The 24,653-nt window shown below is 48.6% G+C and overlaps 2 protein-coding genes across 2 annotated transcripts; both read left to right on the top strand.

Moving 5' to 3' along the window:
• The first annotated feature begins 231 nt into the window (after window positions 1-231).
• On the top strand, window positions 232-4,507 carry LOC101827027 (keratin, type I cytoskeletal 14). The gene is made up of 8 exons (XM_005087369.4): window positions 232-822; window positions 2,047-2,129; window positions 2,610-2,766; window positions 2,902-3,063; window positions 3,147-3,272; window positions 3,371-3,591; window positions 3,682-3,746; window positions 4,261-4,507. Exons 1-8 carry the CDS (start codon window positions 331-333, stop codon window positions 4,356-4,358), a joined length of 1,404 nt encoding a protein of 467 aa, XP_005087426.1. The 5' UTR covers window positions 232-330; the 3' UTR covers window positions 4,359-4,507.
• An 8,713-nt stretch (window positions 4,508-13,220) lies between these two features.
• Window positions 13,221-21,865, top strand: Krt9 (keratin 9). The gene is given in 12 exon segments (XM_005087397.3): window positions 13,221-13,261; window positions 13,263-13,401; window positions 13,403-13,767; window positions 13,769-13,808; window positions 14,932-15,014; window positions 15,145-15,301; window positions 15,537-15,698; window positions 16,267-16,392; window positions 16,500-16,514; window positions 16,516-16,724; window positions 19,866-20,224; window positions 21,554-21,865. Coding segments are annotated over 12 exon segments (1,716 nt in total). The 3' UTR covers window positions 21,574-21,865.
• Window positions 21,866-24,653: the final 2,788 nt, after the last annotated feature.

Genomic DNA, 24,653 nt, shown 5'->3' with positions numbered 1-24,653 from the left:
GGAAAGTGTAGCCTGCAGGCCCACCCCTCCCTCTCCTGATGAATCACACCTGGCTGGACGAGAAAGCCCAAAACACTTCAAACAATGAGTTTCCAGTAAAATATGACAGACATGACGAGGCGGAGGAGGGGAGGGATCTGATGGGGAGTTGGCCCTGGCCCGTGAGTGATGAAAGCCAAGGGGAATGGAAACCGCCAGGTCCGCCCCCTACTCACCGCTATAAAGCCCTATCATCGTTTTCTAACTCACCTGAGCAGCACTCTCTTCCCTCTGCCGACTCACTTGCTCATTGCTCGCTGACTAGCTCACACTCTCGGCTTTCTCCACACCATGACCACCTGCAGCCGCCAGTTCACCTCCTCCAGCTCCATGAAGGGCTCCTGTGGCATCGGTGGCGGCTCTAGCCGCATCTCCTCTGTCCTGGCTGGAGGATCCTGCCGGGCTCCCAGCACCTATGGGGGCCTGTCAGTCAGCTCCTCTCGCTTCTCCTCTGGGGGAGCCTGTGGGATTGGGAGCAGCTACGGAGGGGGCTTCAGCAGCAGCAGTTTTGGTGGAGGATATGGTGCTGGCCTTGGTGGTGGCTTTGGCGGTGGCTTTGGTGGTGGCTTTGGTGGTGGAGATGGACTCCTGGTGGGCAGTGAGAAAGTCACCATGCAGAACCTCAATGACCGTCTGGCCAGCTACCTGGACAAGGTGCGCGCCCTGGAGGAGGCCAACACTGACCTGGAGGTGAAGATCCGCGACTGGTACCAGAGGCAGCGGCCCGCTGAGATCAAAGACTACAGCCCCTACTTCAAGACCATCGAGGACCTGAAGAGCAAGGTGGGCTAATAGGGCAGCAGGACCTGCCATTCAAGTTTCCTCCAAGGCTTCAGATAATTTTTAGATTCAGACAGGGCAGCCTCCAGTCCAGATCGCTCTCTCTGTGGTCCTGAACATCCCCAATAGGACTGGCCAGTGAGAAGATGGTGTCCATTCCTGGCTTTTCCCCATGCTTTTCTGAGCTCTAGTTTTTAGCTCACATGAGACTACTGGTTTCCGCCCTTAACATTTTGCAGAGGAAGAAGCTGAAGCTTTGAGAGGTGCCGTGACTTGCTAAAGATCTCACAAAAGGAGGGGCAGAGCTGAGATTGGAGCGCCACTGGCCCTCCTTCTGCTATATGAGGCAGTTATCTCTCCAGCAGAAGGGAGGGGTGAGGCTCTAACGGGACCCACCAAGCTAGACACCCAAACCGCTCATTAGCTCATTAGTCTGGGCTGAGGCTGCCGACGCCCATGGGCTTTGGCAGCAGCTGGCCTTTCCCTATAGCCAGCCAGACGTAGAAACCCACAGCCACAGCCAATCAAGGTCCATATATTTACTCCCGAGCCAGAGAGATCCTGGTGGGGTTGTGCTTCCAGAACCCTTCCTCCCCTTCTGTTAAATCTACTCAGCTCTAGTGCCTTGAATAAACTATGGAAATTAGACAAGTCCCTGGCAGGAACTCCAGCCAGGCTCAGGGATCGGTCTGTCTTCTTTTCATTCTCCCATTTCCTTTTTTCACTAATCCCCTGGGCAAGTTGGGTTTTGTCTCTTGGGAAAGTCCCACCTGAGGTCCATGCCCCGTGGGCTTAGAAAGGAATGTGTGTGTGTGTGTGTGTGTGTGTGTGTGTGTGTGTGTGCAAACGCAGAGGGCTGATAAGAATGTCCTGTATGGAGAGGGGGATTTGGAAGATGAAGGCTACGTAGGAGTCTTAGTGGGACTAAAACACCAAGACCCATGTTAGGTTTTACAGGTGAGTGAAAGCAATAAAACCTGAATTCTAGGGCTTTTGAGTCTGGGGCCAGACCTGTGCTCAGCTAGCTCTTCTGTTGACCGGGAGTCAAAGTCCTGGGTTGAAGATGACTACGTGGGGTTGTCTCTCAGGCTACTGTGGTGAACAGAGGCCCACGGGATGAGGACAGGATTCAAGCAAGAGCAAGAGAGAAAGGCCAGGGCAGCTTGCAGCGACATTTGTCTACAGATGTCCGTTTAATGATGAACCCGTGGCTTTTCCATTCTACAGATCCTTGCAGCCACTGTGGACAATGCCAATGTCCTCCTGCAGATTGACAATGCCCGGCTGGCTGCTGATGATTTCCGTACCAAGTGAGTTTTTAGTGTAGTGGCTCAGAGCTTCCAGTGTCCGCAGGGTGGGGCGTTTTTGGAACAGGGCTTTCTACCAGAGTTGAGTTGTGCCAGGAGAACCCCTTGGGGTGCTTGTAAAAATACAAGTCTGTTGGGCTCCACCCTGGTAATTGAGTTATTTGTAACCTAGGTGACTCTGATCCACAGCCAGGTGTGAGAGCCATCACTTTAGGGAGGGGTGCTCCATACCTCCCCCACCCCTTTCAGTGCAGTAGGCTGTCATATTTGGAGGCCTCTTCCAGCTGGATGCCTAATGATGATTTTCATTCCCTGGACCCTAGGAATGTTCAGACCTAAGCAATCAATGGGCATTGTGTCTAATACTGACTCTCCACAACACCCCTGGGTGCCAACTCTGGGAATAATACACATGGGAAGAAAACAAAGCTTTCAGTGTGGCTGGGATGGATAGCTCATTCCTTTTCTCCTGGATCATCCTAGGTATGAGACAGAGCTGAACCTGCGCATGAGCGTGGAGGCCGACATCAATGGCCTGCGCCGCGTGCTGGATGAGCTGACCCTGGCCAGAGCCGACCTGGAGATGCAGATCGAGAGTCTCAAGGAGGAGCTGGCCTACCTGAAGAAGAACCATGAGGAGGTGAGAGCCAAATAGAAAGCCAGTTTAAAAGGGTCCACAGAGAGGAGAAACAGAATCAGTGTTCAGGCCACCCCTTGCTAGAAAGTCCTGTCAGCCACGAGGCTTCTGACTATGGGACCTTTTCTGCCTTTGCAGGAGATGGCCTCCATGAAAGGCCAGGTGGGCGGGGATGTCAACGTGGAGATGGACGCAGCCCCGGGTGTGGACCTGAGCCGCATCCTGAATGAGATGCGAGACCAGTATGAGAAGATGGCCGAGAAGAACCGCAAGGATGCCGAGGAATGGTTCTTCACCAAGGTGGGTGTCATTTGGAGAGGGAGGGGTGCAGACCACAAGCCTTCCGGGGTTTTCTGGTGTGAACGGTGTATTCTTTTTCACAGACCGAGGAGCTGAACCGCGAGGTGGCCACCAACAGCGAGCTGGTGCAGAGTGGCAAGAGCGAGATCTCTGAGCTCCGGCGCACCATGCAGAACCTGGAGATCGAGCTGCAGTCCCAGCTCAGCATGGTAGGGATGCTGCTCTGCTGCACACAGGGGTTAGCCTTGGCTAACTGAAGGGGCATGACCATTCTCAGTGATCCACCACCCATTTCTCTCCTTCACAGAAAGCATCCCTGGAGAATAACCTGGAGGAGACCAAAGGCCGCTATTGCATGCAGCTGTCCCAGATCCAGGAAATGATCGGCGGCGTGGAGGAGCAGCTGGCTCAGCTGCGCTGCGAGATGGAGCAGCAGAATCAGGAGTACAAGATCCTGCTGGACGTGAAGACTCGCCTGGAGCAGGAGATCGCCACTTACCGCCGTCTGCTGGAGGGAGAGGATGCCCAGTGAGTGCCTGGCCCACCCCCTAGACCATGCTCTTTTTCTTCACAAATGTCCTCCAATGTGTAACGTCCTGCCCTGTTCTGTCTTTGCAGCCTCTCATCCACCCAGTTCTCCTCATCCTCCCAGTTCTCTTCTGGTTCTCAGTCTTCCAGAGATGGTAAGACCCTTTCCCCCATCGTGCCTGGGCTCCAGAATACCTTCAGATCTTCCAGCAGATCTAGAAACTAGATTAGGACCTTATTGGGGGTTAAGATAAGTGTTCTTACTCAGTATACCCCATGAGTCTCTTCAGATAGAAAGAGTCATTTCCTAACTCTCCTCAGGGCTAGGACTGGCGACTTTACCTTGTTCCTTCAATGGGTGTCTGGGTAGATCCGCAGGGATGGAAATCAGCACCACGGACAGCACACACGCGGCCCATCTAATCCATTTGGGTCTAGTTGGATCTTCTAAAGCAATTGGGTTTAGTTGGACAGCACCAGTTGAGTGCTCCAGTCTAAGGAAACAGACTGAACATGACGACAGGGTGCCCCGGCAGCAGTGTGTGTGGGGTGGCAATCAGGACAGAGGGCAGCAGGGGACAGTTCACTCCTCAGCTTCTTGGCTTCTCTCCACTTCAGAACACTCCATCTGTCCACCTCCGCTAACACCTTCTCTCTCACATTCCCCAGTGACCTCCACCAACCGCCAGATCCGCACCAAGGTCATGGATGTGCACGATGGCAAGGTGGTCTCCACCCACGAACAGGTCCTGCGCACCAAGAACTAAGGCGTCTGGGCACTGCTCAGGCTTAGGAGGCCCCTGTGAGGACACAGATACTGCTGAAAGAGGCCCTCTACTGTCCTACACTCTTCACCCTTTACTTGACCCTAACCCTTCTGGCAGTCAATAAAGTTTCTTTTTTCTGAGTTGCACAATCGCTGCCTCCATGGTCATTGTCAGGAGTGGGGGTGAGAGGAATGTGGGAGGCATTGCTTTGCAGCTCAGGTGAGCACCTGGCTTTGGCCTCTGGGACTGGGAGAAAGGGCCCGTGGGCAGGCTTGGCTCAGGTCCCAGGCTGGCTCTCACCACCTAAGAAGATATAGACAGCTGTGTGTACCAGGTCATGGGAGCTCTTAGGGAAGAGGTGCATTTCCTCATTCAGTCATTGCTTCACACACTCACCAGATATGAAGTGCCTTTAGGTGCCAGGCAGTGTGCTAGGTGAAGGATTCCTTTAGAATAAAACTGTAAACTTAGAGCACAGATGTACATGTATCAGACTGTGTATGTGGAGGTTGGAGGCCAACTTTGGGGAGCTTGTTCTCTCCTTCCACGGTGGGTTCTGGGGGTTGAGCTCAGGTTGCCAGTCTTGCATGGTGCTTCTACCTGCTGAGCCATCTCACTGGCCTTAGGTTAAGGATGCTTAATGACTTGTGGTCCTTTAAGATGACTCTGTAATGGATTTACATATTTTCTTTGAATAAGTAGACATCTTTATGTGCAATGTTATGGGCAATGTTCACTAGTCCCCTAAAACTCTGAGCCTAGGCTAAGAACTAATGCTCTGTTGGTGGTCTTAGCTCCCTGATCTGAAGCTGCCTAGAATTGAGTCTATTTTTAGTCAATTTACAGAGGTGATTCTCAACTTCCTTAATGCTGCCACTCTTTAAGACAGTTACTCCTGGTGAGGTGAACCCCCAATCATAAAATTATTTTCATAACTATAATTTTGCTACTGTAATGAATTGTAAATATCTGATATGCAACCCCCGTGAAAGGGTTGGTCAATCCTCACAGAGGTCTTGACCCATAGGTTGAGAACCACTGAGTTTGAGGAAGTTAATGACCCATTTCAAGCCTCAGTTTCCATATCTGTAAAATAGGAATGATGATAGTCCTGTTTCCTGGTCTTGCAGAAGTTGGCTGTAAGCACAACCTATAAGAACATTGTCCAGCACAGTGCCTGGAGAATGTGGGCTTAAGGAGCAGCTGTGCCAGCCATGCTGGGTTCCATTCACAACAAGGGCATTTCCAGAGGCTTCCAGAATACATCAACTGGTTTCTAACCTTGACCCTGCTCTGGATTAGTGGCTTTGGAGAGCCTGGCTCTCAGTTTCCTCATTGCACAATAAGAATGATGGACCCTGTATCTTGTGGTTGATGTACAAACTCTCTGAGTAAGTACACCTTAAGATCCAGACCGACCTCTGAGCCTGATGGGTCACACATGTAACCTAGCACTAGGAAGTTGCCTCCAGGAGGAGGCTATGAGTTTAAGGCCAGACAGGGCTCCATAGTGAGGAGCCTCCCCTTGGTGGATAAGTGGCTGACTAAGGAGTAGGAAGGGGAGGAGCATAATCTGGGTGTGTGACAGAGATGCCAGGGGTGGGGAGGGCTCACTGCTCCCAGCCAGGAAAAGAGTTGACTAACTCTGAATCCATTTCAATAGCTTGTTCACTTGCCTGGGTAGAGTTGAATGTGGGGGTGGGGGATGAAGAAAGACAGTTTGGATGAGGGGGCTAAAACCTTGGACCTGAGATTCCTAAGCTTAGGTCCTGGGTTACATCTTCACCAGCCTTGGAGACTTGGGTCAGGATACCAAATCCACATTCCTCTTTCTCAAGATGGAGGATAAATACCTTCACTGCACAGTGCTGATGGACTAAATGATTTCATGGAGCCCAGCATTTCATGGTGCATAGTGTTCTCTCTGTGGTAGTTCAAGACGAGGCATTATCAATGAAAGGAATGAAGCGTTGTTGGTGTCCCTTGTTCCTACCTACAATGCCAGAAAATCATGACTGACCTATGACCTTGAAACTTTTGATAACTTTTGACCTGAGTCTTGGCATCCTGCAGGGCTGAGCTGGGTGAGCCTTATCTGAATGTGTACATCCTGGAGCCAAAGGAAAGGTGAGAGAGCTGCTTTCTAGATGGGGAAAGGATGGCTCTCAGGCCCTTGAGTGGTGAGGACCATGTGGAAAGGGGCTTCAGGAGACTTAAATGGATGTTGAGCCCCAGATGTCAGGATGCCCGCCACAAGGGGTGGTTTATACTTGAAGGGTCATCTGGGTCGGGCAGAGAGCAAAACACACCCACATTCGCTAGTGGAGATGGAAGCCCCAGAATGCTACGGATTGCTTGTGGATCTCTAGTCATTACTCTACCTGTGATGTTTGAGTTTAACCTCCAAAGGAACCCGCTTTACAGGAATATGGACATATGAGTTTCTTGGGCTCTAGAGTGCTGGGTGAAATCCTGTCCTCACTTGGATTGCCGCCACTGCTTTTGGAAGGAACACACAGAAAAGGCAGACTTGCTTGAGGCCACTTGGCTATAATCAAGCTCAGAATTGGGGAGTGGGGGTAAGTTAAGCAGTGGGCTTGGATTCCAAGGACCCCAGAAACAGAGGGCAGGCATAACCACAGTTCTGGGGGGTCTTCCATGGACACCCTCTTCCCTGATTTTCGCCACCACATTCATTGGGAAGAGTAGAGCCAACAACTGATTTCTACTGATGACTAGTGCTCTTATTCACAGGGCTAACAGGCTACAGCACCCACTAGAGACCTGGCCTCTGCCCCCACCTGTGAAGCAGACCAGAAAAGTGACTCGATAGCACCGCCTAGTGGAAGCAAGAAAGTGGCTTCTGAGTCCTGGGGCTAGCCTGAGGAGGGTTGAGGAGCCACACCCCTTTAATATAATTTGGGAAGGAGCTACTTTCTCTGCCTACTCTGAACGCAGAATGGGATTGTGCTACGTGCATGGAGATCATCTCTCCAATCTCCTCTTCTAAGAGAGATTACCCTGCTCCAAGTCATACTGTTTGAACCTGGCCACATCCAGCTTTCAGGGTCCTTGAGGGAGGGACCATGTGTCCTCAACAGCACCTGCTTGATACAGGCTCTTGATCTTAAGGGGGACCCAGCAGACTGGAAGGATGACCAAATAATCAGAAAGGTAATTGACACCCAAGTCATCCAGATGGTCCAAGAGGAAGGGCAGAAGCACGCCATTGTCACTGAGAGTCAGGATAACGTCTTAGAGTGTGTTGGGCTCAAACCAGCAGTTATTCAGTAGCTCACCCCAGCCTCACGTGAAGTTGTAATCATTCTTTTTAGTTTGCAAATCCTTTTCTTGGTGAAGCTTGCCACCCTCTAGGCATGCTGGCTGTCTGATTTGTGATCGCTTTACTCTTTCCACACCAGGGCATTGGGTCCCTCTCTCAGGGTGAGTCAGTCATCTGTGGGACTTGCTTGATCACTGCTGCTTACCCCTCGCACAGGTGGCTCTCAGGTGACTGACTGCTCCTGATCCCTCCCTTAGACCATGCAGCAGGCTTTACCGTGTGCTTCCCATTTGGCCATCAGTAGCATGTACTTCAATTTTGAGTTTTATATTTACTGGGGGAGTCTACTTTGTTCTACAGCTGCTCAAGGAGATAAGGCTTGTGTATCAATGATGTGTGTGTGTGTGTGTGTGTGCGCTCGCGCACACATACACTCGCATGAGGATGCACTTGCATGTGTATACATGTGTAGGCCAGAAGTCAAGGTTGGGTTTCTTCCTCAATTGCTCTCCACTTATTTATTTATTTATTATTTATATATTTTTATTTAAATTAAAAAAATCTTATTTTACATGCCAATCCTAGTTCACTCTTCCATCCTCCCATGCCCTCCACCACCTCCCATCTCACCCCCATCCCCCAGTTATTTTTTAAAACAATGCCCCTCTCAAGTGTCACCCATTTGGCTAGACCCGCTAGGAATTCCCATCTAGCTAGGAGTCCCCTCGTCTCTGCATCCCCAACACTGGAGACACAGATACGCACCTGCCAAACCTAGCTTTTTTGCCTGGGATCCCAACTCAGGTTCTTGTGCTTGTGGGGCAGGTGCCTTACTGATGGGGGCTTGGTCACCATTTTATCCTCAGTTTTTAGTGCAATGTGTAGAACCCAGTAGGTGCTTAGGGAAAGAGACACCCAAAACTTACCATGGGGAAGCTGGTTTGAGAGTGAGGGGAAGCAACATTCATTAACTGGATGGAAGACTCTGGTGTTAGACTCAGGGTGCCTTAGTCTGGTGGGGTCTAGCCAGGTGAGGTCAGGGAGGTGACTATTCAGCAAGAAAGAATCACTGTTGACAGATATATGCAGGTACCTCCAGTTGTGCTTCAACCCAAAGTGTCTACCTGCATAGGAGGTCCGTGGAGGGGTGGGCCCGTGAGCCAGGAGAGGCGCTTTGAGTCATGTTTGTGCTCCTCCGGCCAGCATCCAGCCTCACGATGACTCAGGACCTTCTGGCCCCATCTGAGCTCAAGGATACACAGTGGTGGGGAGCAAGTGGGGCTCAAAGTGTTGGGTGGCTGGATAAAAGCAAGCAGGAGGCTTCTATAGCCGGAGCCAGGCTGGCCTTGTCTCTTCTCAAGTCCCCATATCTCTAGTACCAGACCAGTTCCCCTGAGACCTTGCAGGTAGAACCCACTCAGGGTTCCTCTCTCTGTCTTTTTGGTCCTCAAAGTCCTTCTATTCAGCTTCATCTATGCTCTGAGGGCATGAACTGCATTTGGGAAACTGGTATGGGGGTCCAGTTGACCAAGAGATGGGCAAATAGCAAGCAAGAGGGTTGAATCCAGGTCATCCAGATGGTCCAGGAGTAAGGAAAAAGAGCATACTTAGCACCGCTCACAGTCAGGATAATGTCCGAAGACGTGTTAGAATTTTCCAATATTAACTGCAGTCTGGACATGGGCTATAGAGACAGAATTTGTTCTTCTGGAGACCTGGGAAAGGGTATCCTGGGCTACATGAGATCTACTCCCTGTTCATTGCCAGGAGTGGGAAGCAGGGATTGGAGGGCGGACCTCAAAGCCCCGGGAGGGTAAAAGAATGAGCCGTGCCACACAGCCAGAAAGAGGTCTCTCACTCAGTCCAGGATAGTCAGCTTCCTTGTCCTTGGCACTATCTTTCCCATGCCAGGCAGAGCTGGAGAAGGGAGAAGACTGAGCAGAACAGCAGTACCAATGCATGTCTGGACCACAGGACTTACCCCCGCATGGTTGGCTCCTCTTCAGTTTGGAAGTAGATGCAGATGTGGAGAGAGGAAGGAGCACAGGGAGGAGAAAGGATGGGAAGGAAGGAGGATGTGGGGAGGAGGGTAGATGACGGGGTTAGGCAGTGGGAGGAGGGAGAATAGGAAGGAGAGTAGATGAGAGGAGGGCGAAGGGGAGAAAATGCCTACACATGGACAACTGGGCTTTCATACTGGGATCCCTCCATCTTGCAGTGTATTTGTGTTCCTGGCAACTCAGCATGCAAAGACTTCCCACGGAGAAACTGAGGTCAAGGCCACAAGGGTAGGGAGAATAAGACTGGTGGTGGCCCAGCCGTGCCTCACTGGCAAGCCACTGATGCCTTCACGGTGATGTCCCAGGAGACTTAGTGGAGAGGACTCTGTTTCAGGGGTAGAGGCATTGGGGCCACACACAGAGATGACCCAGATGCAGGAGAAAGGCCTGTGCCTGCTTTGAACTCAGATGGGAAGGGATGTTTGGGGATTCGTGGATCCAGGCAGAGCATGGTTCAGATAGAGAAAAGTGAGTAGATGCCAGCAATCCAAGAACTTTCGAGTCCGAAGCAGGAGAATCAGGAACTCAAGGTCAGTTAGAGCCTACAGCAAAAACAAGCCAAGCCAAACCTAACAGAATGCATTTGCTAAGACCAGGGTCGCATAAGGGCTTCTCTCCCTGAGGCCGCCCATCCCAACTTGGCCCAACGTGTCCTCCACCAGCTCAAGCCCTGGGACTTGGAGTTTCCATCTAACTGAGATTGGTGATGTCAGTGTGCCTGTGGCAAAGGTGGGGGAAAGGACATCAGAGTGGGTCTGGGCCTCGGATCACATTGAGTGCTCATCTAGGGTGTTTCCAGTGGAGCCTGGCAGGAATGTGGGCAGAGATTTAGAGCCATCAATAAGTGAGGTCAGTGACCAGACTCCCCACTAACCTTGGTCTAAGAGTTTCCCAAGTGTAAGGCTTGCAAAAAATTGCTGTTAACATTCAATTCTACCTACTTGATTGCCTATTTTAATTAACATGCTCTGTACCACCAATTTAAGTATTTACTTCACTCATTTTGGTAAACTAGCTCACCTTTCATTTTAACAAGCATATTTGTAGAGGAAATCCTGTATTTCTACAGAAAGAGGAAAGTGAGTATCAATTGTCATTTACAGAAGCCAATGAGGCAGCACGTCTAATTAGATGCTGTTACTTCCTGGGGCTTGATTTGATCAGCTAGGACGATTGTCAGGTGTGGAGGCTGCTAATGGGACTACAGTGCTGATTGAGATTTCTTTCCTCGAGAATCAGGAGACTGGAAAGTAGCAAAGGAAATGCTTTTCTTACCATCATGTGATCTGCGTTTTTATTGTTGTTTTGATAGGGTCTTACTATATATCCCAGGCTGGTCTCTAACTTGCAATTCTCCTGCCCCAGATCCTGAATTGCTCCACTCTGTTACTGAAGATAGTCTCCAACCATCACCCAGAAAACATCTCTCATGTGCTAGTCTTTATACACCTACCATCCAGAGACCCTCTTCCAGACCCTTGCTGGGAAGAGTTTAGTACCCCCAGCCACACCTCCAAGACTTCAGGCCCTTGTCAACCCCATGCCTGGTCAAAGCAAGATCCCAACAAACAGAAGGAAAGAGAAAGAACTAGTCATTTCCAATGGGTGCCCAGGGCTGGAAGACAACTTAAAATAGGAAGAAAGGCTGGGTACTGGCCTGGAGTACCAGGAGCATGGATCTTGTCTTAAGAGAAGACAGAGGAGAAACATTAGAAGGGTCATCTCAGGGGCAGCTCAAGAGGTCGAGGGGGCCGACAAGATGGCTCAGTGGGGGTAAAGGCACTTGTTGTACAAACCTGGAGAGCTGAGCTTAAACCTCAGAGCCAGAGTGAATGCGAAAGGAGGGAGTTTAATGATTTAAAAAAGGTCAAAGGGCATGAGAGGAGCAAGGAGAACTGTTAGGAGCTGACATCTCAGGGCCAAGGGTGGGCAGCGGTGAGGGGAGGTGGACTTAAGGGGTTGAATGGTCAGATGCAATCGTTCTTAACCACTGAGCCATCTCTCCAGCCCCAGAAGGAATCGTTCTTAAGCCTCTCTCATGCCTCCTTTCCTGGGATGGGCAAATCACACTTTGGAGGAGAGAACAGAGGCCCAGCATTGGACAAGTTATCACACAGCCAGGGAGCAGAGTCTGTACTCTGCCTAGGTTATCTGGCAGCAGGGCCCAGCCTCTTTACAATCTCTTTTGGCACTGGTGACCAGAATAAGTGTGAGGGTCTCTCAGGAGCAAGGGAAAGTGACATCCTGGTATCCCGCCACCCCCAGGGCTGAGCATAAGACAGGCACCCAACCAAGAGAAACTCTATATTCACTGCAGGGCTCTGCAAAAGAACAATTCAGAGGCGGGGGAGATGACTCAAGGGCAAGGCGTTTGCCATGCAAGGACAAGGACCTGAGTTTGATCACCAGCACCTACGTAGAAAGTTGGTCTCAGCAGTGTAATCCTACACAATGCACTGTAATACCAGTGCTCGGAAGGCCGAGGGAGAAGGATCCTTGTGGCTTGTTGGCCAAGTGGTTTTGATGAAACAGGCAGCTCCAGGGTTAGAGAGAGACCCTGCCTCTAAAAATAAGGTGAGAAATTACAACTCTGGTCTTCATGTGTGTATATGCACATGTACACATATGCAACACACACACACACACACACACACACACACACACACACACACACACACACACACACACACACACACACACACACACACACACACAGAGGAGGCCGGACAGGCCCACCATGCTCCTGTTGTAAAGTCATTCAGCAGTAACAAGACTGTATTTATTGGGTTTGCCGTCTTCTCACAGTCTTCCGTGTGAATGCTACATGTTGTTCTGGAACTCTGGAGGGTGCACAGCTATGCACGTATCTCCATCTTTTGGTCACAGCACCGTCTCAGCAAACTGGCATGCTCTAAGAGCAGAGCCCTGTTTCTCCTGTTAGCCTAAGGGATGCTGACAACTGGGTTTCCATTTGATGGGGGCTTCACCAGGGTAGGTGCCGACTTTCTGCTTATCCTGGCAGCCCCCTGTGGGCTTCACAGTAACTTCTGTACCATGGCTGCAGCTCCATCCACAGTGATGACCACCAGGTATGGGCAAGTGTGTTTAGACAGTGACAATCAACCATGAGTGAGTTTTGATCTTAGGTACTGAGAGGGCTGACTCTTAGACCTGCTGTCAAGGTCAGCCAGACAGCAGACTGTAGGATATAGGTTACCCCCTCAGCAACAGGGCTGATTTATGGTGCCCTTGACAGCCTAATATCATTAAATTGCCCCACACAATGGAGAGAGGCTGGGCTGCTGACGGGCAGTCACCAAGGGACGCAGAGCCTGGGGCTTCCCTGCTGCTCCCATACCCTAGACCTTCTCTGAGTCTATGGGGGGGAGCTGGCACAGAGTGAGGGCACACCCAGGCGTGCCACCTTTAGCAGGGGGTATATATAGGCAGCTCCAGGGATGGCTCAGTACCCAGCACCCAGAGACCACTTCCTGCCTACTGACCCCAGAAGGCAGCATCATGAGTTGCAGACAGATCACCTCATCTTTCTGGAGCCGCAGCAGGAGGAGGCAGAGGGGGCAGCAGGGGTAGCATGCAGTCTTCTTTCAGTCGCTCCTCCAGGGCTGGTGGAGGAGGGGGCCGCTTTAGCTCTTCCAGTGGCTTTGGTGGGGGTGGCCTTGTGGCCTGTGGCAGTGGAGGTGGGGGGCAGTTTTGGCTCCAGCTATGGTGGAGGAGCTGGAGGGGGCTTTAGTACAGGGAGTTCCAGCGGTATGTTTGGGGGAGGTTCTAAGAGCTTCGGTGGTGGCTCTGGAGGTGGCTTTGGTGGTGGCTCTGGAGATGGTTTTGGTGGTGGCTCTGGAGGTGGCTTTGGTGGTGGCTCTGGAGGTGGCTTTGGTGGTGGCTCTGGAGGTGGAGAAGGTAGCATTCTGAATACCAATGAGAAGGTTGTCATGCAGAATCTCAGTTCTTGTCTGGCTGCCTACATGGATAAAGTACAGGAATTGGAGGAGGCCAACACCTCCCTGGAGAAACAGATCCAGGAATGGTATTCAAAGAAGGGGTCCAGAATCTCATTTCTACAACACTATCGAAGACCTGAAGGACAGGGCACACACATGGATCAAATCTTTCTCTCTCTCTGTCAGACTTCTCTTCCTTTTCTCCTTTCTCAACCTCTCTCACAAAAGGTAAGATGCTAGAGTCCAAGCAAAGCCATGCCAGGGAATCACCTTTTAGAATCTTCACTTTCACCACAAACAAACTTGTGTTTGGTTTCTAAGGTCTTAGGGACTTGGACTTGAACTTGAACTTTGGTATTTCATTTTGAGTTTGGGCAGAGCAGGGAGGAAGCTTGTATTAATACTAGGGACCTGACTGAAGGGTTCTTTGACCTGGTTTCAAGTCAGCCTTATCCTTCCTTTCCTATTTATCTTGGACTCTGAGGGCCCTTCTTAGTCTTTTCAGGTCCTTAGGACTCAGGTATGTAGGCTGGTTGATCAGTGATGTAGAGAATCTCTAATTGTGAGGATGATACCCATCCATCCATCCATCCACCCACCCATCCATCCACCCACCCATCCATCCATCATCCATCCATCCATCATCCATCCATCCATCATCTATCCATCCATCCATCCATCCATCTGCGCATCCACTGATTCATCCACTAACTTAAGTGGGTGACTACCCTCTGTGTTGCACTGAGCAGCCCACACTCAGCTTCCACCCTAAAGGAGCCCACGGCTGGGTTTACTACTGCTCTCACTCATCCCTCCTGCTTTTACATCTTTGTATTTTTGAATGTGCTGTTTCCCCAGCTGTAGATCTCTTCCATCCATCTACTTTCATGAAATCTTAGCGATCCTTCAGCACATAGTTCAGTTGTCATCTCCTTTCCAAGGTCTTTCCTGGTTTCCCAGGATGGCCAAAGCCACTGCTCCTTTTCATGACCCCTTTTTTGGATAATTTAGACTCTGTGTTCAAAGACGGGCTCTTTGGAATTTGTCCTAGACCCTCCACTGACTTTGCAGAAGATCTTCAAATATTTGCTGAATGACTGAGGAAGGCTGTGTGTGTGCCATGTCACATACAAGCTGATGGAAAAGACCTCTTGCTTCCTGAACACCTTGGATGGAATTATCCCCTCTGTTGCCTATGTCTGGCCTCTTCCTCTCCCTGAAGTTGATCATGTCAAGGGAACATGACTTTTTCATGCAATATTCTCTTTCAGATTGTGGATCTCACAACAAGGCAAAACAGAACACTTCTGGACATAGACAACACTCGCATGACTATGGATGACTTCAGAGTTAAGTAAGTCCTGCTCCCTTCCTTCTCCCTGTACGGATGCTCTTTCTCCCTCATCCCCAGCATTCAGAGCTCTGGAGGTCCCAGGAGGATCTAGTACCCTCTTGATCATTCTCTACCCATGGCTGGCCTGCAGGTTTGAGATGGAGCAGACCCTGTGACAAGCGGTGGATGCTGATATTAATGGCCTGCAGAAAGTGTTGGAAGCTATGAAGATGGAGAAAACCGATCTGGAGATACAGCTTGATACCCTGGATGAAGAGCTGAAGGCCCTTAAGAACAATCATCGGGAGGTAGGTTACTGTGCCCATGGCTTAGTGGGTACAGGGACAACAGAAGGGTGGGAATAGCAGAGGGTGCTGTGGAGCGCTGACAGAGTTCTCTCTTCTTCACCCTCAATGGGGGACACTCCCAGCTCCTCACAGCATGGGCGTTCCTCTTTTGCACCCTGAGAGGACTTGTGGGAGAGGGTTGAAAGACAGCAGGAAGGGTTCTGCTTCAACCTCATGTGCTCTTCTTCCCTGGCAGGCGATGAAGCAGCTGATGGGCCAGAATGATGGAGATGTTAGTATGGAGATAAATGTGGCCCCCAGCACAGATCTCACCCAGATCCTCAATGACATGCGCGAGGAGTACGAGCAACTCATTTCTAAGAACCACCAGGACATTGAGCAACACTGTGAGTCCAAGGTGAGCAGAGTGGGATGCCTGTCCAGTTTTCTAACCTGCTTCCGGGTGTCCTACTTCCTTCCTCCCTTGTCTCATCCCTCCATCCTTCTACCTCTTCATCTCTCAGCATAGCTCTGGATATCTATCCATCCTCCAATGGATGCCACACATTCTTCTTCATTTGTCACGCACGGCTGCAGCTGTGGAGTGGGTGTGCAGGGAGTGGAGGACTCACTATAACCCTGTGTGATGGAAGGCTCTGGTATTGTCACATAGCATCTTCCACAGTATAGAGTTTCATGCCTGCTCCCTTCCTCCCCGGGTCTCCAAAGCTTGGCACAGAGCCTGGTAGATAAAGACAAGCCATTCTGCATGTAAGCAAGAAGTAACATTAGAAAGGTGGTTTTGGGACATAGCACGAAGGGCCTTGAAATCTTGCTGAAAAGGAACAACCTGGCTGGCGGGACCCAGAATCCAGTGATCTCAGCCTTGCTTGGTTTTAAGGGTGAAGATCCTGGTGAGTGAGGCACAGTGTTTCCCACAGATGCTCTTGACTCCGCCTGTTCCTAACTGAGCCTTTGGTTTGCAGATGACCCAGATTGAACAAGAAGTGACCAACAGCGGCCAAGAGATGGAGAGCAGCATGAAGGAAATGTCCCAGCTCCAGCACAGCATCCAGGAGTTGGATATCGAGCTGCAGACTCAGCTTAGCACGGTTGGTAGTCCTGCTCCTGCCAAGGCATGGCACGGGATAGCTTTACCAAATCCTCAGCGGGGGCTAGGATCGGAACATTCCTCCTAAAATCTCCTCTTGCTCCCTAGAAATCAGCCCTGGAAAAAGGCTTTGGAGGACACAAGGAACTGCTACTGTGGCCAGCTGCAACAAATCCAGGAACAGATCAGTCAGGTGGAGGCCCAGCTTGCTGAGGTCCGGGCAGAAACCGAGTGTCAGAACCAGGGATATGGCATTCTGCTAGGCATCAAGACAAGGCTGGAAAAAGAAATCGAGACTTACCACAACCTCCTTGAAGGCAGCCAGCAAGACTTGTAAGTCCTCAGGAGTCTGTAGACTCAGAGTGTGGAATCTTGTAGGAGTCCTTAGGCTTCTGATACCATTTCTAACCTTCTTAATAGAGCCACTGTTGGGGAAGTCTTACGTCAATAAAGCCCTGTTGAGCCAATAGGGAACCAAGATAGGAGGGACTAGGAGTCCAGAAGGACTCTGGGAAGGAGAAAACACAAGGAGATTTGAGATGTAACCGCCATGGGGTAGGAAGCCCGGAACTATTCTCCGGTAAGAGAAATACTTAGATTAACAATTATGGGGGAATTACTTAAGTCAGAGCTAGCCAGTAAGAAACAAGCAAGGCCAACAGCTTCATAATTAATATAGCCTCCTGTGTGTTTATTTGGGACTGATGCGGCTCTGTAACAAGGCTGGCGGGAAGGCTTCTCTCAAGGAAAAAGCTTCTCTTTACAGAATGGTGTCAGAAGTGGAATTGAATTTCCACGCAAAATAACAAAAGCTTTAAAGGAATTTTAGCAACAGAAGCACGGAGCACAGATTTTTCGTAGCAGCATTTTCTCAGGTGGGCTCTGTTCTGCTAGCGACAAGCCGAGATTTACGTGGCTTGCTTACAGGAGTCTTCCTGACTTGGCATAAAAAGAAAAAAAACCCAGCAAGGTTCTTTTAAGAGACTCTGCTAACAATTGAAAAGTTGTACGTACAGCTGGAAGTGGCAGCGACCACATCTCCAAGCCGACACCAGGAGTCACAATTACGCCCGCCATCTTGGAAACGGCAGTTTAAACAGCCGCGGTTTTAACAGATAAGACACATGGCCAGAAAAATGTAAGGATTTACAGTAAAGTCAGACTTGGATGAACAAAACCTCTAAAGGTTTACAGTGTGTTTAAAAATATATGTAAAATTGAGAGAGAAATTAGAGAAGCCGGCTGTGGTGGCGCACGCTGATAGGATTTCCTCCAGAGGCAGAGGCAGGCAGGTTTCCAAAGAGAAACCCTGTCTCAGAGAAAAATAAATAAAAGTGAAAGAAATAAAGCAATAATAGATAAATAAATGAGCCACGTAAAGATGGAAAATACACAGAGAGTCTGGATACTGTACGCTATTGTGTTTTTCAGGTTTTTGATTGCTAAGGAAGGAACAGCTGCTAAAGTACACTTGATTATAAATGCTGCTGAATTAATTCAACTTCTATCTTTTGAAAATGCCTTGACTTCAAAAGTTAAGTATAAGGATATGTTACTCGGAAAAGGAGTTTTAGTTTATGTTTCCACAGAAAATGAAAAGCTGAGGATTCCTTCCAGGCTTCTGTGGTTTGACAAACCAAGACCCCCGGAAGCAGTGGACCAGGTGTTCCAACAACTTAAACAGCTAAGATGATGCAGCTTTACAGACCATGAAAATAAGGACTTATACAGGTTTCTGAGTTTTGTCATGATCCCCATGGTATGAACAGCGCCCCCTTCCAGCATGAAGCAGTTTGGAATAAGCGACGTCCTAATTCCCATCTTGTTTATAAATCTTTGTTTTCGTTTAAATGGGATTGTTTATAATTGGTTAATGATCACAACCAATCTCTTTTTAATGGTAAAAAGGGGAATTATGGTATGGGTATGGTTTTTCATTTATTGAGACAAATTCAAGGTTAATTTTGTGATATGTATATTTCTCCTCTTGATTAAGTATTGTGGTACTTATACTGATATTTTAAAACATAATGCATAATTGAATACAGACTATAGATAGTTACTTATAATAGAATTTATAGTTAGGTAAGTTAGGTTTTCTAGATATACAGAAATATATTTGAGATAGTCTTCAAACCTTTCAAAGACCTTCAGAAAATGGCATTTAAAATGGTTTAAGGTTTTTCTTGACAATGAGAAATGTCTGCTCCTGGCAGCATTATGTCTGAGATGGGCATCGAAGAAACTTATTATGGAGTCTGCTTTCAACATGGCAAGATTAGCCATTTGGGCAGGAAACTGCTCTTGCCTGTACTGCTTGACCGTTGTTGTATAATCAGGACATGCAGGACCCACAGAAAAGTGACTGCTGAACTCAGTCTTACGGGGTTCCTGCTTCATGGAAGAGTCTACCAGACTTTCTGCAGGACATAGAAAAATGACTGACAGACTGTCAAGGCAGATGGACAGTTTGAAATTTCCTGCTTTGCTGAGAAGTGTTCCGGACACATTGTGGCCTATGGGCTGAAGATGGATGCCCCAACGTTACAGAGGAACTTCAGGTGACTGTCCAGGCAGTAAGGTATTTCTGTCAATCCTAGTGTTTATATATTATCCTTCTGTGGTCTTTGATGGAGTTGAAGACAGATAGTTATAGTTACAGTTTTCCTTAGTTATGATAAAAGATAAGCTACATAGAACTTTGGACTCACAAGGATGGGATGGATGATATTTTCTTTAAATCTTGCTAAAATATTGTAACTATGTTCTTACTTAATAACTGTTCTGTTATATACAATTTGACTATGTTAAAGTTAAGACCTTTCTTTTTGTTTAAACAGAAAAGAGGAGATGTTGGGGAAGTCTTACGTCAATAAAGCCCTGTTGAGCCAATAGGGAACCAAGATAGGAGGGACTAGGAGTCCAGAAGGACTCTGGGAAGGAGAAAACACAAGGAGATTTGAGATGTAACCGCCATGAGGTAGGAAGCCCGGAACTATTCTCCGGTAAGAGAAATACTTAGATTAACAATTATGGGGGAATTACTTAAGTCAGAGCTAGCCAGTAAGAAACAAGCAAGGCCAACAGCTTCATAATTAATATAGCCTCCTGTGTGTTTATTTGGGACTGATGCGGCTCTGGAACCAGGCTGGTGGGAAGGCTTCTCTCAAGGAAAAAGCTTCTCTTTACAAGCCACTAGATAAGTTCTTGTATGCAAGGGTCTGATGGACTGTGGACTTCATCCCATGTGTGTATGTTTGGGGGGGCACTCAGGGTCTGATGGATTGAAGACTTCATTGTGTGTGTGTGTGTGTGTGTGTGTGTGTGTGTGTGTGTGTGTGCACGCGGGGTTTTGAGTCTTGGAAAGGGGAATGGTAACAATGAGAGAGAGGGATGCCTCAATTCACACTGGAGTCTTGATTCTTCACAGGTTCGTCCTTTTATATATACCTATGTATTTTCCTTTATCCTTAGTGAATCTTCTGGTGCTGGACAAATTGGCTTTGGAAGTGGCAAAGGAAGACGAAGAGGAAGTGGAGGCAGCTCTGGGGGAGGAAGTGGAGGCAGCTATGGAGGAGGAAGTGGGGGCAGCTATGGAGGAGGAAACAGCTCTGGGGGAGGCAGTGGAGGAAGTTATGGTGGAGGAAGTGGATCCAGGGGAGGAAGTGGAGGTGGCCAAAGTAGAGGAGGTGGCTCCAAGGGAGGTAGTGGAGGCAGCCATGGTGGAGGAAGTGGTTCAGGAGGAGGAAGCGGAGGCAGCCATGGTGGAGGAGATAGAAGGTCCTCTCAGTCCCAGTCCTCAAAATCTGCCGACTATGATGATGAGTCAAAAGGTAAGGGGTTACTGAATGTACAGTCCTGTGCACCTAGGCGACTACACTTTTTCTGTGTATCTTTGGACTTCTTTGGGGGAACTGTGGGTTCTGAACAGGAATGGATTTTAGGAAAGTCTCTAGTGCACTAGTATAGACTCACTTGGTTCTTAATTGGTCATTGGTTGGAATTAAATCTGCACATGGCCTGGGTCTCAGTAATTACAGGAGATGTGTTGAAAGTTGTGCACTGTCATGTACATTTCTACTGCAGCTTATAGATAGGTTTTACTTATAGAAAATGAAGTTCAGAAGAAGCAAGTTTTTCCTCATAGCCATGCAATTTCCAAATGATGGGTACAGCACTGTGGGGCTCCATGGCCGGTGTCTTTAGTCATCATTAGATGGGCATCCTGGACCAATGACAACACACAAGAAAAGAGATCCAGGGGTCTTAGTCAGTGGTCAGTTAGCACAACCAGTGCATGGTAAAACTGTTGAAGGGAACACATCATTGGTGCCATCATCTGTCTCTAAGAAGGACTCATGCAGGTGAGGTGGCCTCTAGGTCATGAATAATTTCTATGTACAAATTGAATTTAATGCAGTATGAATTCAGTATCTGGGTTGGAGAGATAGCTCAGCAGTCAAGAGCACTTGCTGCTTTTGTAAGGACCTGGGTTCAATTCTCAGTACCCATGGTAGTTCACAACCATCTAGAACTCCAGTTCCAGGGGATCCCATGGCCTTTTCTGACTTCTGAGAGCACCAGGCATACAGACAGTGCATACACATACATGGAGGCAAAATACCCATGTAAATAAATAAATATAATCACCGAGTTTTAAGCTATGGTTTCATCTTCAAATAAAATCCAATATGATGTTATAGTAAATGTCTGGCTAACAACACTGCAATGTGTAACTCAGAGAAGCCTTTAGGTATAATGGAGCAGTTCCTTTACAAGGTATCTTGTGTGTTTTGCATGTATGGAACAGTTCCTTTACAAGGTATCTTGTGTGTTTTGCATGTACAATTGCTTTGCAGGAGCATGGATGTACATCTAGGTGTGAGGTTGGGGTTACCTTTGCCTAAGTAGACCAAGAATGTACTGACAAGGCTGTGGGATGGTGAAGGGGGCCGGTCCATGGACTCTCCATCCTCAGAGTTGCAGCAGGAGAGACTGGGAATTTGATGGGGCCATAGGCAGGTTGATTTCTGTCCTTCCATCTCAGGGTTCTCCAGCTCTATATGAGATTCAGGATTCTTGCTCCTAGTTCCCTCATCTTTCTTTAAGTCTCTAACCAAAGTCTCTTTGCTTACTGCTGTCTCCTTTCCACCCCTCCACAGGCTACCAGATGGGATACTAGAGCCCTGGTCAACTTTCCCCACCCAGCCCCAGCTGAGACTACCCCAGGAGGGTAGGACCTACATGAAGCGTGCTTACTGTATCCTGACATTGAGACTAACTGGCAACAAGCCTGAGTCCCTTTTTGGAACTGGATGGAGTTGGCATTGTGCCTCTGGACCTCTATTGGCTGTGTCCCTTGCTGGGGAAGCTTCTTGTCTGGGGAGAACTTGATTCTTCAGTGTGTCCTGGGGGTGGCCCCACTCCCTTCCTTATCCTGACTTCTTAATAAAGTTCTCCTATTGCAAATTAAACTTGGACTCTGATGTGTTTGTCCTCTGAGATTAAGTAGTGTGATGTTTTGATCTCAGTTGTGAACTTGATTTGACTGAGAATCTCCTGGGAGGTAGTAATGCCTCCCAGGTGCGTCTGTGAATGCATCTCCAGGGATAATTAACTAAGGGGATGAAGATCCATGTTGAATATGGTGACACCATCCTGTAGGCTGCGCCCATGGATGGAATAAAAAAGGTAGACAGCCAACAAACACATACACTCTGTCTGTCTCCCTACCACGCTTTGTGCCATGATTTAAGCTATCACACACTCCTTAAACTTCCCCTTTATCCTTCCTTCCTTCCTTCATTCCTCCCTCCCTCCCTCCCTCCCTCCCTCTCTCCCTCCCTTCCTTTCTTTTTTTCTCCCCCCCCTCTTTCTGAGACAGGGTTTTTCTGTAACTTTGAAGCCTGTCCTGGAACTCGCAGAGATTGGCTTGTTCTCCCTCCTGAGTGCTGGGATTAAAGACCTGCGCCACCGCCGCCTGGCCTTTTTATGTTTTCTTTTCTTTGTTTTTGCTAAAGATTCATTAACTATTTTTATTTATGTACATGCTGTGTGTGCCTACCTGTGGAGGCCAAAAGGGTGTCAGACCCTCTGGGACTGGAATTGGAGGTGGTGGATAGCCGCCTGATGGGAGTGCCGAGCCCTGAATCTGGGCCTGCTGCAGGAGTAGCAGATGCTTTTAACCTCCGAGCCATCTGTCCGCCCTCTTTTCATGTCCTCCTGGAGACCGCACCTGCTTTGCTTGTGCTAAGCAAGCACTCTACCACTGAGCTATGTTCCCCAGCTCTCTGGAGCCCAGGCAAGATTTGAACTTGTGACCTTCCTGCTTCAGCCTCTTGGGATTTATAGGCTCATGGAGACAGATTGTAAGGTCTCTACGTTAGGCATTAAGTCACAGGACTAAAAGCCTAATGTAAACAGCATCTCAGGAGGTCAGAGAGAACTAACTGAACTTATTTTTGAAAAGAGTTTGTTATTTTTTCTGTCAGTTCACTTGCATTAAGAATAAAGCAACTCACAAGGAAGTTCCTTAAGTGGTCATTTACTTGCCTTGTGATTCTGTAGTTGGCAGTTTAGATGGAGCAGTTCTTTTTTTTTTTTAGGCCCAGCTGCAAGTCATCTAGGTGGCTCTGTCTTTGGGGTTGCCTGGGAGCTGGCTGGGCTATTGAGGATGAACGGGTGATTCTCAGCTCCCAGTCAGGCAGCTTGAGCCAGTGTCCCAAGGCACCTGGCATTATGTGGTGAAATATAGGCATAAATAAGGTACGGCTAGGAAGAGTGCAGAATGTCCCACAAGAGTACCCAAGGACTCCGATTGGCTCAGATGGTCATAACTCCTTCACCAGCTAGGGACAGACCTCCCCTTTAGACGATTCTTCAGATACTGTGGCTGCATATCAAGCCACCTGCAATGGTTTGGATTTGAAATGTCTCCCAAAAGCTTTTTGGTTGAAGCTTATCTCCAGATAACCTCACTGGTAGGAGGTGGCGGAACCTTTAGAACAATGGTTCTCAACCTTTCCATTGCTATGACAGTTCCTCATGTTGTGGTGATCCCAACCATAAAATTATTTTCATTGATACTTCATGACTCTAATTTTGCTACTGTTATGAATCATAATGAAAATATCTGATATGCAGAATATCTGGTATGTGAACCCCATGGGGGGTCACGCCCCTCAGGTTGAGAGCCACTGCTTTAGAAGAACGGGGATAATAAAAGGAAGCTAGATCATTGAGTGCGTGTCTTTGAAGGGGGATATTGATCTCTCTTCCTTGTGCTTTCTGACCACCTTGAGGTGAGTGGTTTGTTTCACTGTGCTCTTATCCTAGTTTACTGTCTAGAGGCCCAACCACCTAGCGCCACGCTGCTAGACACTAGAATCACTGAGCCAAAGTAAGTGCTTTCTCCTTTGAAGTTGTCTCAGGTCTTTTGTCACAGTGATGGGAACTAGCGCACCATATCAAAGCTTAAATGTGTGTCCATCCTTTCAAAAAATGCCCGTGTGTTCATGTGTATGTATATAGATGTGAGTGTGAGTGATCATGTGAAGGTTAGAGGACAAGCCTGGATGTCATCCATAGGAACACCAGTCACCTGCTTTGAGACTGGTAGCCTGCCACCTATAGAGTGGGCTAAAATGTACAACCTGCAGTCCTATGGCAATGGAAATAGAGGAAGGCCAGGTGAAGTCCTCACTGAATCCGTGTTGTTGACATGGGCATGAATACATCAATGATCCTGTCTCAGAACGGCAACGCCACTCCACTCCCACCTTCCTGGAGGTGAGGCTCCAAGAGAAATGGCAAAGCCTTCTCTTCTGATCCATGTGAAGATGCTGATACTGTTTCCAGAAGATGTTTGCGGCAATGTTCTCCTTCCAGAAATTTACACCCTGAAGACTGCCCCCCTACAGACAGTGCTCCTGCTCAGATGAAACCTCTCCTTGCTCCAGTGGTATACCAGAAGTCCTGCCTCCTCTTTTATCTGTATATAATTACCCCCACCTCAGTCTACAGTCGTAGTGCTGATGCAATAACCCTGCCTCCCTGTTCAAGTATTCATAATAAATGTGCTGATCGGCTCAGGGACTGAGGTTTCTCTAGCGGAGACTCAGTCTGTCTGGCCAGCTCTTCTGTCCACCACGTGGGTCCCAGGAATCAAACTCAGGTGGTCAGGAGGCAAACATCTTTACCCATTGAGCCATCTTGTTGGCCCTGAGTCATGAGGTTTCAGTGATTGTTGAAGGGGCTGTATGG

This window comes from Mesocricetus auratus, unplaced genomic scaffold, assembly GCF_017639785.1.
Source record: "Mesocricetus auratus isolate SY011 unplaced genomic scaffold, BCM_Maur_2.0 Super-Scaffold_100007, whole genome shotgun sequence".
Classification (NCBI taxonomy): Eukaryota; Metazoa; Chordata; class Mammalia; order Rodentia; family Cricetidae; genus Mesocricetus; species Mesocricetus auratus.
The sequence above is the reverse complement of the archived record's forward strand: the minus strand, read 5'-3'. Positions and strand labels throughout refer to the sequence as shown.

Excerpts from the sequence above, each read along its gene's own strand:
- LOC101827027 (XM_005087369.4), top strand. The coding sequence starts at position 331 with ATGACCACCTGCAGCCGCCAGTTCACCTCCTCCAGCTCCATGAAGGGC. Across the intron at positions 2,767-2,901 it reads TGAAGAAGAACCATGAGGAG|GAGATGGCCTCCATGAAAGG; the intron begins GTGAGAGCCAAA and ends CTGCCTTTGCAG. Across the intron at positions 3,064-3,146 it reads AGGAATGGTTCTTCACCAAG|ACCGAGGAGCTGAACCGCGA; the intron begins GTGGGTGTCATT and ends TCTTTTTCACAG.